Source organism: Lolium rigidum, chromosome 2, assembly GCF_022539505.1.
Source record: "Lolium rigidum isolate FL_2022 chromosome 2, APGP_CSIRO_Lrig_0.1, whole genome shotgun sequence".
NCBI lineage: Eukaryota > Viridiplantae > Streptophyta > Magnoliopsida > Poales > Poaceae > Lolium > Lolium rigidum.
This window is the reverse complement of record NC_061509.1, coordinates 165,274,392-165,293,914: the sequence shown is the minus strand read 5'-3', so window position 1 is coordinate 165,293,914 and position 19,523 is coordinate 165,274,392. Positions and strand designations below refer to the sequence as shown.

The 19,523-nt window shown below is 43.1% G+C and overlaps 3 protein-coding genes across 4 annotated transcripts; 1 reads left to right on the top strand and 2 right to left on the bottom strand.

Annotated features, from left to right (window-relative positions):
- The first annotated feature begins 460 nt into the window (after positions 1-460).
- LOC124692563 lies at positions 461-5,973 on the top strand. The gene is made up of 6 exons (XM_047225957.1): positions 461-600; positions 1,243-1,370; positions 4,232-4,401; positions 4,502-4,579; positions 5,143-5,287; positions 5,382-5,973. Exons 1-6 carry the CDS (start codon positions 489-491, stop codon positions 5,784-5,786), a joined length of 1,038 nt encoding a protein of 345 aa, XP_047081913.1. The 5' UTR covers positions 461-488; the 3' UTR covers positions 5,787-5,973.
- A 395-nt stretch (positions 5,974-6,368) lies between these two features.
- LOC124690283 lies at positions 6,369-6,752 on the bottom strand. Its single transcript, XM_047223685.1, has one exon. It carries the CDS (start codon positions 6,750-6,752, stop codon positions 6,369-6,371), a length of 384 nt encoding a protein of 127 aa, XP_047079641.1.
- Positions 6,753-10,984: 4,232 nt separating this feature from the next.
- On the bottom strand, positions 10,985-19,224 carry LOC124692561. 2 transcript variants are annotated; one of them, XM_047225956.1, is made up of 20 exons: positions 19,094-19,224; positions 18,284-18,470; positions 18,107-18,179; positions 17,948-18,025; positions 17,774-17,833; positions 17,589-17,693; positions 16,897-17,007; positions 16,338-16,379; positions 15,784-15,882; positions 15,623-15,711; positions 15,385-15,503; positions 15,196-15,308; positions 15,060-15,102; positions 14,885-14,976; positions 13,791-13,839; positions 12,791-12,861; positions 11,861-11,980; positions 11,639-11,754; positions 11,481-11,526; positions 10,985-11,364 (listed from the first exon to the last, which is right to left on the bottom strand). In XM_047225956.1, exons 2-20 carry the CDS (start codon positions 18,439-18,441, stop codon positions 11,332-11,334), a joined length of 1,617 nt encoding a protein of 538 aa, XP_047081912.1. In that variant the 5' UTR covers positions 18,442-18,470; positions 19,094-19,224; the 3' UTR covers positions 10,985-11,331. The 2 variants fall into 2 exon arrangements, with proteins under 2 accessions (XP_047081912.1, XP_047081911.1); XM_047225955.1 differs by having other exon boundaries at positions 11,861-11,983; positions 19,094-19,222.
- Positions 19,225-19,523: the final 299 nt, after the last annotated feature.

Sequence of the window (19,523 nt, the reverse complement as noted above, 5' to 3'; positions counted from 1 at the left end):
CCAACCCCAAATGTTGGCAGGGGCCTTCGAAATATCAAACATTTTCGGCCAATAAACAAATCGATGGAAGATTTGTTAGAACATAGGAGGGCTTTCGGTGACGTCATTGAAGATGCTCTTATATAGTGACCTAATTTGTTTCGAAAAATCTTCGACATTGGTCACCAGCACAACCTGTTACCGGTCAATGTGGCTGCGGGCCCACTTGTTCGCAACCAAACGCTCTGCTCGAGTCCTGGCAGGGAAAACCAGTCAAATTTTCCCCTGGGGCCATGGCCCTATGTCGGTATTATCCCTAGGGAAGTCGGCTACCTCCCGATCCCCCGCCCCGCCCCGCCCCGCCGGATTCCTCTCCACCACCGCCGCCTCCCCTCGCGCCGTCCGGCGTATTCTCTCTATCGAGTTCTCCCTACGACCGGCGCGCCGTCGCTGCCCCGCGGCCGCGGTCCCGCGTCGCCTCCGCCCCGGCTACCTCGATCCGCCCCTTGATGGAGAAGGGCAAGTCGGTGGTCGCGGAGCTCGTGGCGTCCTTCAGCGGTATCCAGGTAGCGCCGCGCCGGAAGCCCACGAGTATACCGCCGGGACCAGCGGCGTCCTTGTGTAAGCTCTCCGTTTCTATCCCTAGTAATTCCCATGTTATGGATTTCTGTTTCTGTTCCTCGTAATTCGTATGGTATGGACAATTGGAGATAAGTTACTCATCTCAGGATTTCATTTGATCTTTTATGTTGTATAAGCCATGGCTGCATACCTGTGTGGATTAGTGTAGCCAGTTTAGGGATCTAAATGTGTACGCTCTGTTTCTAGGTATGGGAGTGTTCCTGGCAGCGTACTGGTAACTTTCTAAAATATGAAAATCTCGTGTTACTCACTTATTCATCCTGGGTAGGAAAAAGAAACTGCGAACTTTCTGAGATGGTAGAAAAACAGATGCAGCCATTGTTCTCATGGAAGGTGTAGTGGATTCGGTTGAAGCTTCACTTTGATTGTTCCATCAATGCTATCTAAAAGGGACGTCTAAAGTTTTAAGCACTGCATGACTCCACTGTTGCTATTAGCTACACATACATCTAGAAGTTCCAACTAGTTTCAAAAAAAAAGTTGCTTTGGTGGTGGAATTAGTTCTTTATTGTTCACCTTCATCTAGTGGCATATAGATCAGAGAAACCGAGTGCTTTCTTAGATGCTGTGGAGTTGCGTGTTTTCTACAAAACGATAATTTGCAAATTCGAACTAATTCAGATTCTCCCATGAAGAAGGCGAGGCCTGGAAAATTGGTCAATTTGTGCATTGGCGTCCTCGGTCAGCATCTTGAAGATATTATCACCGATATTTCTGAATTCACTGCCTTCTTTCCACCCCACATAAAGGTACCAGTTTACATATTTGGTTATACATGGTTCTTCTCATGTTTGATTCTTGCCTCAATTCTGAATGAACATTCTGCTCAAGATTTGATGAAATATTGAGTTTGTTTGTTGTTTCTAATTGGAGCCCAATTAATTGACAAGGTGACCCATTAGGAGAATGAGTTAGGAGAAACAATGTATATTATGTACTCCCTCCGTCTTACGAAAGTTGTCTTAGATTTGTCAAAATTTAGATGTATCTAGACACTATCTAGTATGTTGATACATCCAAATTTTATCAAATCTTAGACACGTTTTATGAGACAAGAGGGAGTACAAAAGAATGCCAAACTGAGTTCCTGAATGAATGAGTGTCTAGGAGGAACTATACACTACTTTTATTAAGGAGGTGAGATTCGTACCCAAGCTGCCTAGACCACCACCCGTGGTTCTAGCCAGTAAGCCCCTGGTGAGTTCTCTCCAAGCATATGTAGCAATTCAACCTTGTGCCTACCAGTACCACTAGGCCACATATGTAGCAATTCAACCCGGTAAGGATTGGATCTGTGTGCATAGAGTGCTAGTACCTAGGATCATTCGCTAGCACACAGAGTAGCAAATGCATCTTTATTACAACATATGATCGAGAGTATAATTATTACAACTTGCATAGCTCGAAGCTAGCTCAAATAAAACAGTTCATGCGAACATGCTAAGTATAAGCTCGCGACCTAAAGCGGTGTCTCACTCGTCCTCGGAGTAACCTACCGTAGAGTTGCAGCCACGAATGGTCAATACATTTTGAATTGTATTGGCAAATATCAACTTTGGTGGATATGTAAATGGCGCCTAACAACGACTTGCTTATTTGGTAGGTGGTGTTCAGGCTCATTTGCAGAAAGCAAGATTTGTTTCTCCTACTTTTAAAACAATTTTTAGTTCTTCAAAAACTTACTAACTATCATCGCACTGGCAACCCCTTGTTACCCATCAAGTTTTAATTAAGAAAATTGAAATGATGAGATTATTCAAACATACTCTAGTTGCTCATAATGTTCATAACCGAGGACACGATTAAGTACTTAGTTTGACACACCCAACAAGATGTACACTTCTTTCACATGACCTAGCCAACCTCTTCCACCATGATGGTCAATTTGCTCAAATGGTCAGGTGAAGGCTAAGACGAGACCTTTGGGAGATAGAACCATGAACCATACTTCGGATCATACCCAACCTACAATTCACTACCTGTTGATACACGACTGGCCATGGTCCTATAACTTATTTAGTCAAGACAGAGCTCATATGACATGTGGTTCTACTAGAAGCTACCAAAATAGAAACCTGTCAAATCTCTTTGTTTCTAGGTGGCCATTCACAAGTGTGATAAACGCGACTGACATAGACATGACTCTAGTATAACCACTCAACATAAACCAAGCAAAGCCACTTGCACCTAGATGATTCATTATCTTTAGTTGTTTTATGACATCAAGGCAATGATTTTCCAGCATCACATAACACATCATAAATTCCCAAACCACATATCTAAAATAGCAAGGCTAAGCATTCTACAATAAGGTGGCAACAAAGAATAATGTCATGACATTCATATGGCTATCCTAGATCAATGTATTTAAATCATTGTGTTGATGTAATAAAACAACTTAAGATCACGGGTGCAAGTGGATTTGCTTGGTTTATGTTGAGTGGTTACACCAAAGTCATGTCTATGGCTGTCTTGTGCATCACACTTGTGGATGGACACCTAGAAACAAATAGATTTGACGGGTTTCTATTTTGGTAGCTTCCAGTATAACCACATGTCATATGGGCTCTGTCTTGACTAAGTAAGTTATAGGACCATGGCCAGTCGTGTATCAGCAGGTAGTGAATTGTAGGTTGGATACGATCCGTAGCGTGGTTCGTGGTTCTATTTTCCAAAGGTCTCGTTTTAGCCTTCACCTGACTATTTGAGCAAATTGACCATCATGGTAGAAGGGGCTGGCTAGGTCATTTCGGGCAAAGTGTACATCTTCTCGAGTGTGAAACTAAGTACTTAGCCATATCTCCGGTTATGGACATTATGAACAACTAGAGTCTGAAACTATTTGGATAATCTCATCATTCCAATTTTTTAATTAAAACTTGATGCGTAACAATGGGTTGCCAGCGTGATGATAGTTAGTAAGTTTTTGAAAAATTAATTTTTTTGAAGTAGGAGAAAAATATATTGCTTTTCTGCAAATGAGCATGAACTCCACCTGCCAAATAAACATGTCGTTGTTAAGCGCCATTTACATATCCACCAAAAGTGGCATTTGCCAGTACAATTCAAAATGTATTGACCATTCGTGGCTGCAACTCTAGGGTGATCCAAGAAACTAGAGTTCCGTCTATTGTTCTTCTTAGACAATGATTTGAAATGCTGATTTCTTCTGGCAGCTCAGTGTATGTTACACCTCACGCCCTCTTTCAGCAAATTTACTTATAACACTTCAGACAAGGAAGGCATTTAAGCAACACCAAGAATCTATGTTTTGTATTCATTGCTTGCTGTGGAGTGTGGAATCTTCAATCTCGACAATGTAGCACAGAAGACATGCATCTTGAAGTTAAAAAATTAGGAGACAGCGCAATTGAGTATCAGCCATAATACAAAAAATATTGTTTGGTATAAGGTTCTCTAACCTGGTTATAGAATAGTAGCAAATCACAATATGTTTTATCTGATGTTGAATTGTCGAACTTTGGTACCAGTGGGAAAATTCTGGTATATTTATGACACTTTGTGTCCCTTTCCTACCCGCACCTTTATTATCTGTTCTACCGATACCCGTACATCTATCAGTGATAGTTGAGCTAATTGTATGATACAGTTGGCAATTCTTTCTATTGCAAGGAGGAGAAGGTTACTGAATGACGAAGTTCTGGTTTCTCTTGCTGATAGCTCCTGGAAGGTCCTAGATATATCTGGGTCTGATGTTACTGATGTTGGTTTGGCTACTGTGGCGCAGATTTGTAGTAGCTTATGGGCTATTGATATTAGGTAAGCTTTGATGTTATGTGTTAGCTATTACTTGGTGGAAGTTAAACAAATAGTCTAGTTAATGGTTTTGTTATATTTAATGATATATCTTTGCATGCAGTCGATGTGAAAAAATAACTGCTGCTGCCGTTTCAGAGGTTATATGCCACTGTCCATCCTTGGAGATATTAAGATGCGGGTATGACCTCCAATTAAATGTATAGGATTTATTTATGGTCTAGAACGATGTTTTACTTCTCTGATTCTTACCCCTATAGGTTACTTGAATCATCTAGTTGATTATGATTTCTATGATTTTGCTCTAGTTCTTTGTGGATTACTCAAACATGGTTGAATTCAGTAGCCCTATGAAACTTGTGTTTTCTTATTGAAGAAAACTGAAACTCCAATGTCACCTGTCTAATTGTATAATATGCCACTTAATTTATGCATGCACTTTGCAGCTGAAAATTATATTATTTGTCATGTATACCTGACAATTAGCAAAAAGAAAATGATAAATTAGATTGATGCCAGTGGTCAATATGTACCAGCTGAAAGTATGTGGTCATGTATGGTGCGTGTTATCTGTTTGACCTCTCTGCCTAGCTTGAGCATAGAATAGCTAGTTCAAGCCTTGGTTGGAAGTTGTTTTTTGCTCTCTACTTTGTCAGTGCTGGCGAGTCACATAGGTTTCAGTGCTGACTGCATAGTATTCCACGTAGCAAGATATGAAAAAGGGCTTATATCCCATGATTGCAGAGGCTGTCTAAGAAGCGAATTCACAGCACGTCGGTGCGTCGATCTTTTAAAACCCAAACTGAATACTCTTGAAGAGGACTCATGGGAGGAACTTGAAGCAGTAGATATTGGCGGCGGCGCAGAGTCTTTAAGATGGCTAGTTTGGGTAAGCATGCAAGTTCTGTCATCTCCACTCATTCACAATCAATTAATTAACTAACAGTGTGCCCCTTGTGTTTCGTATTTTGCGTGTCTTACAGCCCAAGATAGATGATTACTCGAAAGAAATCCTCGCAGCAGAGTGTCCTCGTGTTACTGTCAACCCGCAGCGATCACTTCTTGACCTGGGCGGATCCAAGACCCCGAATGAAGCATTGGCGAGCGTGCCACTAGACCATTCCGTAGTAGAAGATATTGATCCGAAAACGTGGGCAGTGTCTGCCGCCCCCCAAAGAGCAGCTCCTCCACCTCAGCCAAATGCTCTGCCTGAAATACCGATCGCGGAGAGGTTCAGGCTAGCCTATGCGTCGAGGGAAGCGAGGCTGGCACCAAAGAGGGCCAGGAGGGAAATGCAGCGTCGACGCCGCGCCGAGAGGGATTACTGGATGAATGACATTGACGCCAAATCTGTCGCCCTTGCGAGTAAATACCTGAGCAAGAGCTAGTGATGCCGGTGGCTCCCGGCTTGCTATGGAGATATGGAATGTTGTAAGTGTAACAGTAAAACGGTTGCATCCAGTTGGGAGCAAGGTGACTGCATCGATGTATCCAACTAAATGAAAACTAACACAGTTTTGTACGAGATCTGTGGTAGCGGTGTTTGTAATACTCGTGACATGGTTTTGTATCCAACTCAATGTAAGTGCAGGCAAGCAATGCTCTGTGAAAGTAAATTTTTGTAAGAATGACAGACATATTAGGCGAAATCAGAGATGAAAATTGAAATCAAACCAAGTACAGAGCACAAAACTTTTATTTATTCTCTAAAGACACAGTTCCTCAAAGATAACTACAGATTCTTTTACTCTGAAGTTGCAATTCCTACACCTGAAAAAAGGTTACGGTTCCTACATCTGAGAAAGAAGATACATTACAATTCCTAAATTAAGAATGACGCCATCTGCACAGATCTAACGAATCCTAAGACAACAGCCGAGCGGCACATCAACTGGTGTGCAGTACGCTCCGACCAGCCGCGCGGCCGCGAACACACCCAGGTACGCGGCGAATCAATCCACAAGGCCTTTTTAGTGCGCGGCGAGGAGGTCCGACGGGGCGAGCGCGAACGCGCCGAGGAAGGCCTCCGCGGCGCCGGGCGACATGGGCGGCGGGTGCGGGGGCAGGAAGACGACGCCCCTGGCCGCGGCGAGCTTCTTCCGGAGCGGGTACCGGGGGCTAGCGGCGGCCCCGCCGAAGTAGAAGTGCGGGACGGCGCCCTCGGCGGGCGACAGGTGCGCGGGGGAGCGGGGCGGGGGCGAGGAGGGCGGGAGGGCCCGCGCGGCGGAGCGGAGGGAGCGGGCGACGATCTTGGAGTCGCGGAGGCGGGCCAGCGCGCCCGGGCGGAGGAAGCGGTGGTGGTCGCAGTCGGCGCGCGGCGAGCGCGGGCGGCGGTCGGCGGGCGGGTGCGCCATGGATGGATCTGGAGGCTAGGCGGGGTCGGGAGGGAGAATCGTGCGTGGTGGGATGGAGGATTTGGGCGCGGGTTTTGGTTGTGGGGAGAGGAGGATGTATATGGTGGTGGGGTGGCTGGTTGCTGGTTGGTGGATGGAAAATGAGGCGGGAAGGGGGGCGGAGGGAAATTGGAAAAGGAGGGAGGTGTCACGCGAGGAATCAACTTCACAAAGGGACAAAGAAACAACCTTTCCTTCTCAAAGTAGCGGGTCTCCTTCCTTCCCTCCTCTCTACTGTTCACAGGCGAATAGGAGGCGAAAAGGAGCTCGTTTTCCGGCGGCGGATCTAGCGCCTCCTCGCCCCCACGAGCCTCGGGCTCGTCGGTGGGAGGGGGCCGTCGGGTTCTCCGCCGGATCTGTATAGCTGTAGGATTAGGTTTAATCTTTCTAGCTACTACTATGCCGGCTCACGGTCTGCTTCCGGCGGCGTGGGTGGCGGCGTTAAATAAGCTCTCCTGGTCTCCGTTGAGACGTCGCCGTGGTGTGGCGTCTAAAGACCTTGGAGCGACTGTGTCTGGGCGAGATCGCCGTGGCGGCGGCGGGGATTTCGCTGGAGACTTTTGTTCCCCCTCTTCGTCCGCGTCACGCCAGTGCCTCCTCCAGCGCCGGCGAGAAGATGGGAGATCGGGTTCTGGAGCTCTGGTCGTCGGCCTGTCGAGGCCGGCGGTGGGCTGGTTGGATGTGTGCTCTTGGCTGGGTCCGAGGCCGGTGGTAGGCGGATCTCGTGCTTCTCCACGACCTCGTCGTCCGGTGGAGCTGGATTCGGAGGTTGAAGGTGAGCTCGGGGTTGTTCCCCGACCGGCGTTCCACAGCGAAAGGTGGGCATCTCTGATGCTTCTTTTGATGGTTCATAAAGCCTTTGTGGCGATGGAGCTTCTTCAACCTCAGGCGTTTGGTTCTCTGTTGCTCTTCCTGGTGGTGCTCGTCGGCGCCGGCGTCGAGCGACGGAGTAGTCTTGGTGTGGCAGGGATCCTTGAGGACTTCGGTGTAATTTTGCCTTTGTTGAGGGGTCTTTCTGCAATGTGTACGGGGTTACGTGTCCTTCTGGACCGTTCTAGTTCTGTGTGTACGTATTTTGTACTCGTTCTGTCTTTGACTTAATGAATATGTATACGCTTCAAAAAAAACTTCACAAAGGGACGGACACTTGGCCAGAGGTTTTCCATCAGGGCATCTCCAACGGCGCGTTGCGTCCCCCGGGCCAAAAAATGCGTCGTGTCCCTACTCCAGCGGGGCGACGCAAATTGACCGGGCCGTCTACGACGACGCAAACCTGTCCCAAATATGCGCCTTGGATGCGTCTCTGTGGACGCTGCGCGGACGCGCAAAGTGTCCGCTCGCGTCTGGCGGACGTTTCGTCGGGCCCGCCTGGCAGTGACCTTGCGTCGATGCGTCTTCTCAGGCGCGCCAGCGACTGGCGCCAATGCGTCGCTTCGGTAGTCTGCGCCATGTTAATGGCGATGTCTCGCCCGCCGCCGCCCAACTCTGCCAACACAGTAATGGCGACGCCACGCGTCCCGCGGCCGTCGCCTGCCTCCGGCCTATATGAAGAGGGTGCACGCTCTTCTTCCTCATCCACTCCTCCACACAAACCCTAACCGCCACAAGCTTCACTGTAGCGCCGCCTAGCTCTTCCTGCGACGGAACCAACCCCGCGAGGAAGTCCATGGCGGGTCCTGGTGGCCGGGGAGGCGGTCGAGGCCGCGGGCCTGGGCGCCCCCGGGGCCGGGGCCGCCAAGGTGGAGCAGCTACGGCCCCACGGTCGTCGTTGCCTACGCTGTCCTCGTCTTCACATGAGGAGCACTGCTTCGAGTTCCTCCTCCGCATCGACGACAACCCACTAGGCATCAAGCGGCTTCCGGACAAGTTCGCCGAGTTCGTCGACGGCGTCGAGCCGGCCCAGTTGCAGCTACGGGAGGCCGGCTGCAACTTCTGCCGGTGGCCTGTCGAGATCTTGTTCGACGGGCAGGGCAAGATGTACCTGCACACGGGGTGGGACAAGTTCGCCAGCGACCTCGCGCTCGAGCCCTGCTGCCAGCTCACCTTCCTCTACGAGGGGGACAGAGAGATGATCGTCAAGGTGTTCGACGACACATCCTGCCGCGGGCACTACCACACCGTACCGGCAAGTTCGGCTCAGACACGACAGTTAAAACTTTTAGAGTGTTCTTCTTTGCAGTGAATATGGCCACGAGCCAATTGAAGCTACTAGTGGCGGTTTCTGGATGTTCTTCCTCGAAAGGACCAACAGGGCTATATAGCCAGCTGGATTTTTCAGTTTGGGTGATTGAGTGTGCAGAGTGTTCTTTCTTAGCAGCGAACATACGGAACCAACACTAGTTAGGTTGGTCATTTTGCAATGTTCTAGTTTGTGTCAACCATGGTTCAAACTATGTATTTTGTGTAAACCATGTTCCCAATTATGTATTAGTTTGTGTAAAACCATGTTCCCAATATGTATTAGTTTGTGTAATGTTTAGAACTATGTTTATAAATAGAGAAGTGGAAAAAAACAAGTATAAAAAATGCGTCGGGCCGCTAGAGCCACCTCCAGGTGCAAACGGACGCGCGGACAAAAACGGTAATTTTCGCGTCCGTCAGACACACGCGCGAACAATTTAAACGTGCAAAATGCGTCGCCGAGATGCCGTCATGCCAACTTCCAAGCCATGCCAACTTCCAAGCCACTCAACTTATTCTTTGCGGTAAGAAAATACTATTTTATTCTAAGAAAAACAAGTTTTTTTCTTCTAATAACAGCCTCGGCATGTTTAGCTTTTGGGCCGGCTGTGTTTGTCAACAAGTGCACACCGTTGTGTTGCACATCGTTCATCGAGAGAGATAGATACACCCCGGAATGTTTGGCCTGATGATCAGGGGCGGAGCTGTTTGTGCAAAGACAAAATTTACTAGTGAGTCCAATTAAATCGCGATCACCCAAGGTAAACGTGAGCATCATGTTTCAACCATGGTGGGTCACCTCCTGCATATGTAGCTTCACATCACCCTTTAAAGAAGTGGTCGAATAAAGTGTTTGGAAATGATGTGATTTCTCGGCGCACGAAGCACACATCATTGATCACAACTTCTTCACTACACAGTAAAATTTGTATTGATACATCCGTATCTAAACAAAACCGCGACACTTATTTTCGTACAGATGACTCGTTGGGTACCAGACCAATTTGTGTATGGCCACCGAAAAAGCATAGGTTGGTATAAAATGTTTCCTCTGCTCAGTAACGTTAAACGTTTTAGATATTTGAAAGTGGACCAAATACAAACTAAAATGAGTGAACCTACACGTTAAAACCCGTGTGATTGTTTTCAAAACGTCGCTCATTAGTGAAAGGAGGGGAGTATGATTGTTTTTAGAACGTCACGAACGTCGCTCCTGGACCAGTAATCAGTACTAAGTAGAAGCTTACAAAACTTCAGAGATATCTCAAGGTAGCTAAAAAATTATGAAAAATAAGCTTGGGCTCTCACAAAATATGCTTGTTCACAGCTCAAAAGGTGGTTAACCATACTCAAAAAAGAAAAAAAAAGGTGGTTAACCTTGTTTTGTTTTGCAGCAGTCCCAAACTATAAACCAGCAAACTAACATCCTTACAAATTTAGTCAAGAGACGTATTGACCTTTTTTTTTTACTACTTTCATCCATAAAAGGATGTCAAACGTTTGTTTAAATTCGAATGTATCTATACAGTAAAAATGTCTAGATACATCCAAATTTAAACAAAATTTTAACATCCTTTTATGGATAGAGGTAGTATTATACATCGTCATGTTATTCTGCATCTGAATCGGCCAAGTCATATATAGGTCTTATCCATCATTTTAAGTAGCCCACACCCCGTCCCAAGTCAAATATAGGTCTTATCCATCATTTTAAGTAGCCCACACCCCATTCCAAGCAAAACGTGCAACGTAATAGCAAATGAGATGCAAACAGCATCTGCACTAATTTCCCGCATGCTTCAGTCTGAAGTTTTGAACCGTCCATCTCAACTCCAGGATCACAATAATCAACATACAGACTGGGAGTAAATATCTCCTTTTCTTCGCATAAGTGCAGTGAATATCTATTCCAGGAAGGCAATTCCATCGGTTCTTAGAAACACATTAGAAATTCATGGACAGCAGAATAAGAATAGTACAGCATACAGTAATCAGATAAACAAATCAGCGGCTTTAAGGGGTAAATTAATCTCTGCCATTGAACACCTCTGAAGCTCATCACATTAAATCTCTGCCTAATAACCTAGAGGACGATAGGACCAGCAGATAGAGAGATAAACAAAGAATGTAAATAAGAAAAAATGGGAGGCCAAACAAGACGCTACAGCAAATTACAGTATTATACACAAAATAACCTAGTAAGACCACCCGGCCTTTCCTGTAGCTTCACACCTTCTACACAGATCTTAGAATGTGTGGTATGATCAAGAATCCCTTCACCTCATGGCAAAAAAAAAAAGAACACTGCACAAAACAATGAGCAAAATTCTTCTAGTGAAAAATCTCTTGATTGACACATCTAAGCCTTGCCTTTCCTTTTAGCATCTAATGCCTGCAGTAATACAATTAAGTCGTTAGAAAAAAGGAGCAGAGATTTAACACAGAATCATATATCGTGCAAGAAAACCAAAAGGTTTTAACATCAGAAACGCCGAATGCCAGAGATACCTTATTCTGGAAAGTTCTCATGACCAATACGATTAGATCGCGCAACCTGCAGAAGTATCGCTTAATCAGATCTATGATTTTACCCTTTGTCAAACAAAAAAAGTTAAAAAGAAGTTTGGCAAGTGAGAAGATAAGGTAACTAAGGCAATAGTTGGCACCTAACGTCATTATCCTCGCTATTTGGCTCCGTTATTCCCTGTGTATTAAATGGTAGATTTACACCCCCAGAACTTACTAAAACAAACTGAGTAGTGCGTCCATTGGGAATTTTTGCCTGTGAAGAAGAAATTAATACAAACAAGTCAAATAATATCTGTCATCCACAATGCTTCAGAAACCATAAGTACTGATTTAATCAACGTGCATGTTGGAGAATGTACCTCTAGATTTGGTGAATATTTCTCGTCAATGAAAACTTCATCTTTCTGGCTTAAGTTAATTTGGTATCCAGTTCGTCTAAGCAACAACGTTGCCAGTTCCCATTCATCAGGAGAGTACCCCTGCTGTGCAAAGGGAGGCATATGTCAGCCTCAACATTTGGATAACCTTTTTATTTCCTCATGCGTAAAGTATTACACCATGCAGCAGACCCAAGGTCGTTGCAGTCAGTCAACTAACCTGGGTAGGTGAACTTAGCTATGGTGACATTTCAATAAATTAATCCCATCTCAACAAATCACAAATTATGAAACTTGAAAGGTTAGGGTTGGTGCCCTAACAGAACCAGCTGATTGCCATGCATACACGGTTCAAGTGATTTCATCTATCAATGCAAAAACAGTTTCAATGATGACTTCATCTATCTAAAGTAGCTTCCCCAAATCAATAGCTGTACTAGTAGTATAGTTTGGTCCTTTTATAATGTATACTCCGCCCGTTTCATAATTTTTGTCGTGGTTCGTTGTAGTTTACTTTTGAACTAAAACCACGACAAGAATTAGGAAACGGAGGGAGTACTTCATAGGAAGTTCACACAACTTCCCAAAATTAGGAATTTTCTATTTCCGAAATATTTCTTTCTGTTCAGCTACGATTAATCCTGTCAAGCTTGCTCCAAAACCAAGGTAGTTTGATTCCATACCATCTTACTTGTACTTTAGCAAGCTAGTGACAGTTGACTTTGAGCATATCTTACTACTTTAGAAGCATTATTAATGAGCTAACAAGACGAGAGGATTTCATCTTACTTACACAGTTCAGAAGAAAATAAATTAGCAAGCTAGAAGGAGTAGCCATCAAAGTGGATGTTCTAAAACTCTAATAGGCAGTGTATTTTACTTTTTATGTGTAATAAATACTTCAGGACATACCAGGACATAAATATCAAAGTTGGCTTTCCCCCTAGAAATACATATATCGATGTCATTCTGCATATCTGGATCTGCATTACATAGAATGGAACATGTATAATTCTACTAAGAAAACGAAAAGATGTAAGTGAAATTCAAGCTATGCTAACAGTGCACCAAATTAATAAAAATAAAATTAGATTCTCCAAAATAGGTAAAACAAATAAGATTATTCAAGTAATTGTATCTCAACTTCGGTGGCAAACAGGACAACCATCGTAGCTGTTTGATAAAAATCTAATGGCCCAGGAATCCAAAGATGAAACACTATTATCATGTGTGATGAGGTATGAACATAATTTCACTAACTTTGGTGATCATCGAGTTTGTGACTTTTTTCCAGAACTTGGTTATTGTATGGATAAAAAAGCATGGTCAGCCCTTCTTTCTGATGTGCTTCTACAAGACTCCCGCTTCGAAATAGTGCAACACAAACATCCATGTCACCTTCTATCAAGTGACCTTAAGTCTGTAACTCATCTTATAATGAAATGTGTTTTCCCCAGCTTATACCATTACCACGACCATTTAGTTTTTTTCTTCATTAAAATAATGCATATAACTTTGAATATTACTAAACTATTTTGTTCTTTGATAAATCTGTACCAGTGTGTCACAGCCCTACCTTGGGAGGAGGTATGTATAGAGGTAAATATGCAACGGCAAAAAGGCTAAGATGTTATCTATGGCTAATTACTTCAATGTAATACTAAAATGTAAAAAAGGGGACATTTAATATTTAGGTGAACCTTCTATTTTACCAACATGATGCATTGGACAACTAAGTAGTAGTGTCTAGGTATTTTTGAAAATCTTAAAAGTTTAAAGTGAAAATACACCAACTGCCCAAATGCTGATCCAATAAAATTGGACCAGAGCATGACATTATTACAATCCATTCTGCCAGGGATAAAAAAGAGTCAACTTCCAAAAGCGCCCTATATACACATCGTAAACTTACCACAAGATATCTTGTTCTCATCATTAGCAAACTTCCTCACCAAATCACCCTACAATCAAGAGGAGCAACTCAACTCAAAATCTCGATGAAGAGCACTGTGGGTAAAACTAATACAAAACTATCGACATTACAAATTCATATATCAGTGGAGCACATAATTCCATTTCAGATCCATGCATTTAAAAAAATGCAAGTACATTTCTATCAGCTAGATAAAAAAAATATGATTGCCTGAAAGCCCAAAACAAACCATCAACAAGAATTAGCATGTGCACTTGTTGTGCATTTACTCCCTACAATTCAATGAATAAGGCGTCTCCATTTTCCATGTTATTTCTTTGACCAAGAATTACTCCAAATGTATAAAGATTGTTGGTATAAAATTAGCATCATTAGAAAGTGTTTTTCAATAGGAACCCAGCGGTACTAATTACATACAATATAATCAAGATTTTGTTGCTCAATTTTTTCGGTCAAAGTTCGTCTTGAAATACATGTGCGTCTTATTCATCAAAACAGAGGTAGTATCATACAAAAAAAATACAAGAACCACGGCACACATAGCTAAACAGACTTTTTAAACATAGCAAAGTCTACATTGAATCAACAAATAGCATATTAAAGGATAGGGTGTTGTTTCATACGCTAGTGAAACGAATGATGAATCAAAAATAACAGAGCAAAATCAGCCTACCTAGCCACCAAGAATGTTAAAAATAAACTAACAAGCTTGTAACAAAGAAAGGGACATAATTAGCAACTAAATATTAACAACAAAAAACACAGAAACTTCAAAACATAAGGGTGACAACTCTAAGTTTGGTACAGTTGTAAAAGATGTGAATATTTCAAATTGCAAGGGCAAGTGGGCAACGTTTCAGTAAGTACAAATGAGAACAAGCCCATAGTGAGCATGGTAGTGTTTAAGAGCAAATTGCATTTGTCACTGCTTCCCCCATTTGCAAAAAAATGATGCTCCATAATGAGTTTGCTAATTTTGAAACTTGAGCACTACCCAAAACTTGACATAGATTGACCACATGGGCTTGCAGTTTGTGAGATTAAATTGTCCCTAAAGCACACTTATTAACAACCTGGCGGCCATTATCATCCATAGGAGTGCAGTCTACAGCAAGAAGAGTGCCAACATCATCTGCAGTAACCACATAGTCGTACATCGTAGCACCTGAATAGCAAAATAGTTAGAACTAGTCAGTAAAAAATTCTCTGGCCATTAACACATGTTGGAGGACAAATTCCCTTCTTTACCTTCAATAGATTGCCTGGTGCCATCTTCAAGATAGCGAACCCACTGAAAACATCTCAGTGTGAAAGGTTTATTGGAGGGTTTGGAAATTCAAGGGAAGATGCAATAATCACAATCAAGAGTAAGAACACAGCGTACCTGAAAATTACAAAGTGTAGTACCATTCGTTGGAAAACCACACGCCGTTAAATTAGATCCTGGTCTCGGGTCACCAACAATTTGAAATCCCTCAATACCAGGTAATGGATCACCTAGGTTAGAAGTGCATATATATCAATAGATATGATCTGGAATCTTTTCTAGTTACACAATTAGCACTTTATTTACCATCAGCAGAGTACTCTTGATTATCATTCCTATAGAACTGCGAGTCATCATCTAATCTTGCTTCTCTAGGACCAGCATTTTCTTGAAAGTAATTAGAGGGAGTAGCCGTTACTATATCCCTGAAAAATAGTGTCAAGCAAGAAACAAGGTCAACATCTTTCCATGTCGATGAGATATTTTACTGGACTTTTAGTAACTGATGTAAGTAAAAATTTCAAAATCTTAACAGAGCGCATACTGATTAAAAGTGGATCCATGGTACATTTGTTCAGCATGTCGATCATTTGAATCTTGAGCATACTGGGGGAAAGTGTTCCTATTCGGCTCCTGTAAATAGGAAACAGTCACACATGGAGTTTCAAATTAAGACAAGCTAATTACAGGACCACATTATCGTACCATATTGTAAGATGACGAAGGTTCGTTTCTCGACGGAGTTGCTTGTTGATGATTGGGATTATATATATCTACAGGTTGAGTTGTATCACCCAAACTGTCCTGGATCAGTATAACAGTCAACTGAGTGTCTTACAAAATCATTTTTGTAGATACTAATATCACTAATAACAGGGTTCAATAATTATAGAAGGCAAAAAGGCTGCTGCAACCAACAACTCAAAACAAAACTACATGTAGAGATGCAGGGTTGTTCAAAAGCTATTCAGCAGACTAACATAAATAAATGAGCACTAGCTAGATAAAAGTGGTATCAAATGTATTCTGCCCTTTTGTGCCAATATGATTAAAGGCTCCACTTTGACATAATTCCCAAACTTGTCGATTATCTATCAATATTGGTGTGAAGATGCCCACATCCATGTCCAGATACTCACGCAAAATCCATATGCGCAGATATCCAACAGAGGTGCACACAAAAAAGGGGCTTCAAATAGTCAAAATAATTCAGAATTGGAACTTCACCAGCTTGAAGATACATAGCTGAGATCACTTACATTTAAAGATCTGATCTTCCATTGCATCTGTTGGTATAAACGCTGAAAATTGAATGGACAAAACAAATATATTACATCTTCATGTTAGCCATTGAGTATAGAGTATTAAAAAGACACTTGTAAACTCCATTATAAATACTGGATTAAGCTTTTGTAAAAAAAAATTATTTGTAAAAATATAGCAGCTGTCACTAGCTACCCTGAATAAGCTGGTACTTACATCAATAAATCATACTCTCTTACCACATCCATAAACACCATACATTATGTTAGCATAAAACAAAAGTAGGAATACAGTAAGACTAGCTTATGTTGTATAATACACTGCAATTAGTACGATTTAGGCAACACTTGGGCCTTACAGTAAAATCAAGAACTGGGGTAATACCAAGATATGTTCACAATTCAAATATACAGAATGTACAAAAAAATAAGTTTTAGTCAACATGACGCAGATAATATATTGCTAGCTCATACATATAAATCACTGTTTATGACTAAAGTTGCTATTATTATCATCCAAGGAACAAGAGACTAATTTGGGCAAATGGTGAGTTACCTTTGTAACAGCTGTAATGGTTGAAGCATATATTTGAGGTGGGCGAACATTGTGTTCTGCTAACATGCCAAGCAATGAAGAAGTGAACAAGTATAACTCTTCTTCTTGAACCTACAAGAACTCAATAGTAAGTTCCTGAATTCTTGATGACACAATAGCAAAGCATGTACTTTGTAATCTAGTTAATCTGAAATAGTTGATCACGATGAACTAAACTTACGAGATGCGGCAAACTAGGACTTAAGTTGATATGTCACCGTGAAGTTAGTGGATACTGGACATGGACAGAATAAACGTCACTCTATATCTGATGGACATGTAGGCTAGGGTATCAGGATTCACTTTCATATACATAGGTCGTGCTATTTATATAAATCATAAAACTTTGAAGTCACATGCACCTAATAATATGCAATGGTACATTCACATATTTTTATACAATTTTGCCACATTATTTGATTTGTCAAGCATGAACAACCTTTGAACACCAAGCCATTTATCGTATGTCTTATAATTTTTTTTGAACAAAGACTATGGGATAAAACCCCACAACAAATTTTATTAGCCAGATCACACTATATATTACAAACAGAAGAAAATAATGACCATATTAAGTTTTGCAACAAGAGAAAAATGAACACATTATAAAGAGAATTGAGCATACATTCTTGAAATGTACAATAGCACCATACTTTTAGGTCATTTGATAATCTCATATTTTCTTCAATGTGGTTTCTCTTCTCATTCAGTTGCTTCAGAGCACCAGATATGGCGTCTTCCTGCCTCTCATCAACAGCCTGTCAAGGTAATATACCTTCATTAGTGCATACTAAAAAAATTGGTGATGCAGCAAATGTTCTGTATTATTTATACAGACCATCCTCAGATCTGCAAGCTTCCTCTCCAGAATATGTTTTTCACTCAGCAACTGCAACTCCTACAAACATAGAGAAAATAACAAGAGTTATGGGTGAAACAGAGGCGACAAAAGAAGGAAAAGGTAAGGCGTATGGAGATATGCTCGACTTTTTAATAACTTTTAGCGCCATACCTTAGAAGATGCCTCAGTGATTTGCTTGCGAAGCAGAAGGATCTCTTCCTCTTGCGTCCGTGACCTGAAGTAAAGCTCCTGCAAGAAAACGCCGCCAATTTCAGAAACTGGAGCAAACACGGAGTGGGGCAGTAAATAGCAAGGATGCCACGCAGCTACCTTGGTTTCAGGATCCATCAAACGAGTATTGGGATCTTCGGCAATCAAGTCGGTACGGAGAGATGCACCCTGCCTGCCAGCACATGATACATTCTAATTTCTCAACAACAACAAAAGCCTGAATGCAGTCTAAGAAGCCCAATTAGAAAAGCTGACTTCCCCACAGGGATGAATGACCTGACTAGAGTGTCGGAGCTCGGAACGAAGGGTTTAGCATCGCCATTTTGTAAGGCATAGTCCCTGGCAGACAAGGTCACGTTAGTCCTGGTGAGCTCGTTCCCAATGCGACGATCCGTGTCGATCAAATCCACTGGCGCGTTGAATGGATCTCGCATATTCTCCTCCTCCCGTGATCCTCCTCCTGCTGAAGATGGGATGGCCAGCCTGGTCAGTCACACGATACACACAGCATATGTACACGCGTGAATTGCGCACTTACAGGCTGCCAATTGTCAAATAACCTAAACCAAAGTGCACGATTGTTGAGAATTCTAGCCTGAATGAAATGATGTGCTCTCAGTAGAAAGACATGTCGTATTAATTCCACAAGGAATGGTCAGGCAAACAATACTTAGTTGACATATAAAATGGTCAAGTAAAGAAAGGTATAGCAATCAAAGACGCCACAGTTAAATACTAGCAAGGTATAGCAGATGTGCTCTCGGTACAAAGATATGCGTTATATCAATTCCACAAGCAATGGTCAGGCAAATAGTACTACTTAGTTCACATACAATGATCAAAGTAAAGAAAGGTATAGCAATCAAAGACGCCACAATTAATTTCCCCTCCCTCTCCTCAATTCCTGAGCACCTAATCGAATGTCTCAAACTCCAAACACCTCCACTCGGCAATCACAACCCTAAAACTATCACAAAAGACTAAGCTAACACAGGAGGCATATTAAAAACAAGGGAAATCGAGCTCCAAAACAGGGACTTGTCAGCCAAGCAATTGCATCGGCGCGCCGCTGCGAGTCACACTGACCTGCCAAGAACTCGCGCGCGCGCGGAAATCCGAAGTGCGGGGCGGGGCGCACGGGAAGCAGCCGGTCGTTCCACGACGCGGGGAAATCGGTCGCGGTAGACGGGGAGGGATCCCTCGAGGCGGGTTCCGGGACGAGGGGGAGGAAGGCTCGTCGCGGCTCCCTCTCGCCTGCCGGGGAAGCGACGAGGAAGGGAGCGGGCGGGGGTGGACGGAGACGGAGACGGAGACGGAGGAAGAGGACGGCCAGCGAGTGAGAGACGGAATGGCAGGGTCGTAGAGAGTACGCGTCGTCTGGGCTGGGCTGGGCCATGTTATGGACCGGTCCGCCGTAGCCCAGTGCACACATAGAGAGTGCCATGAATTTTATATGAGTGAAATACATGGTTAGTCACAGAAGTTGTCCGTATAATTCAGATTAGTCACTGCATTA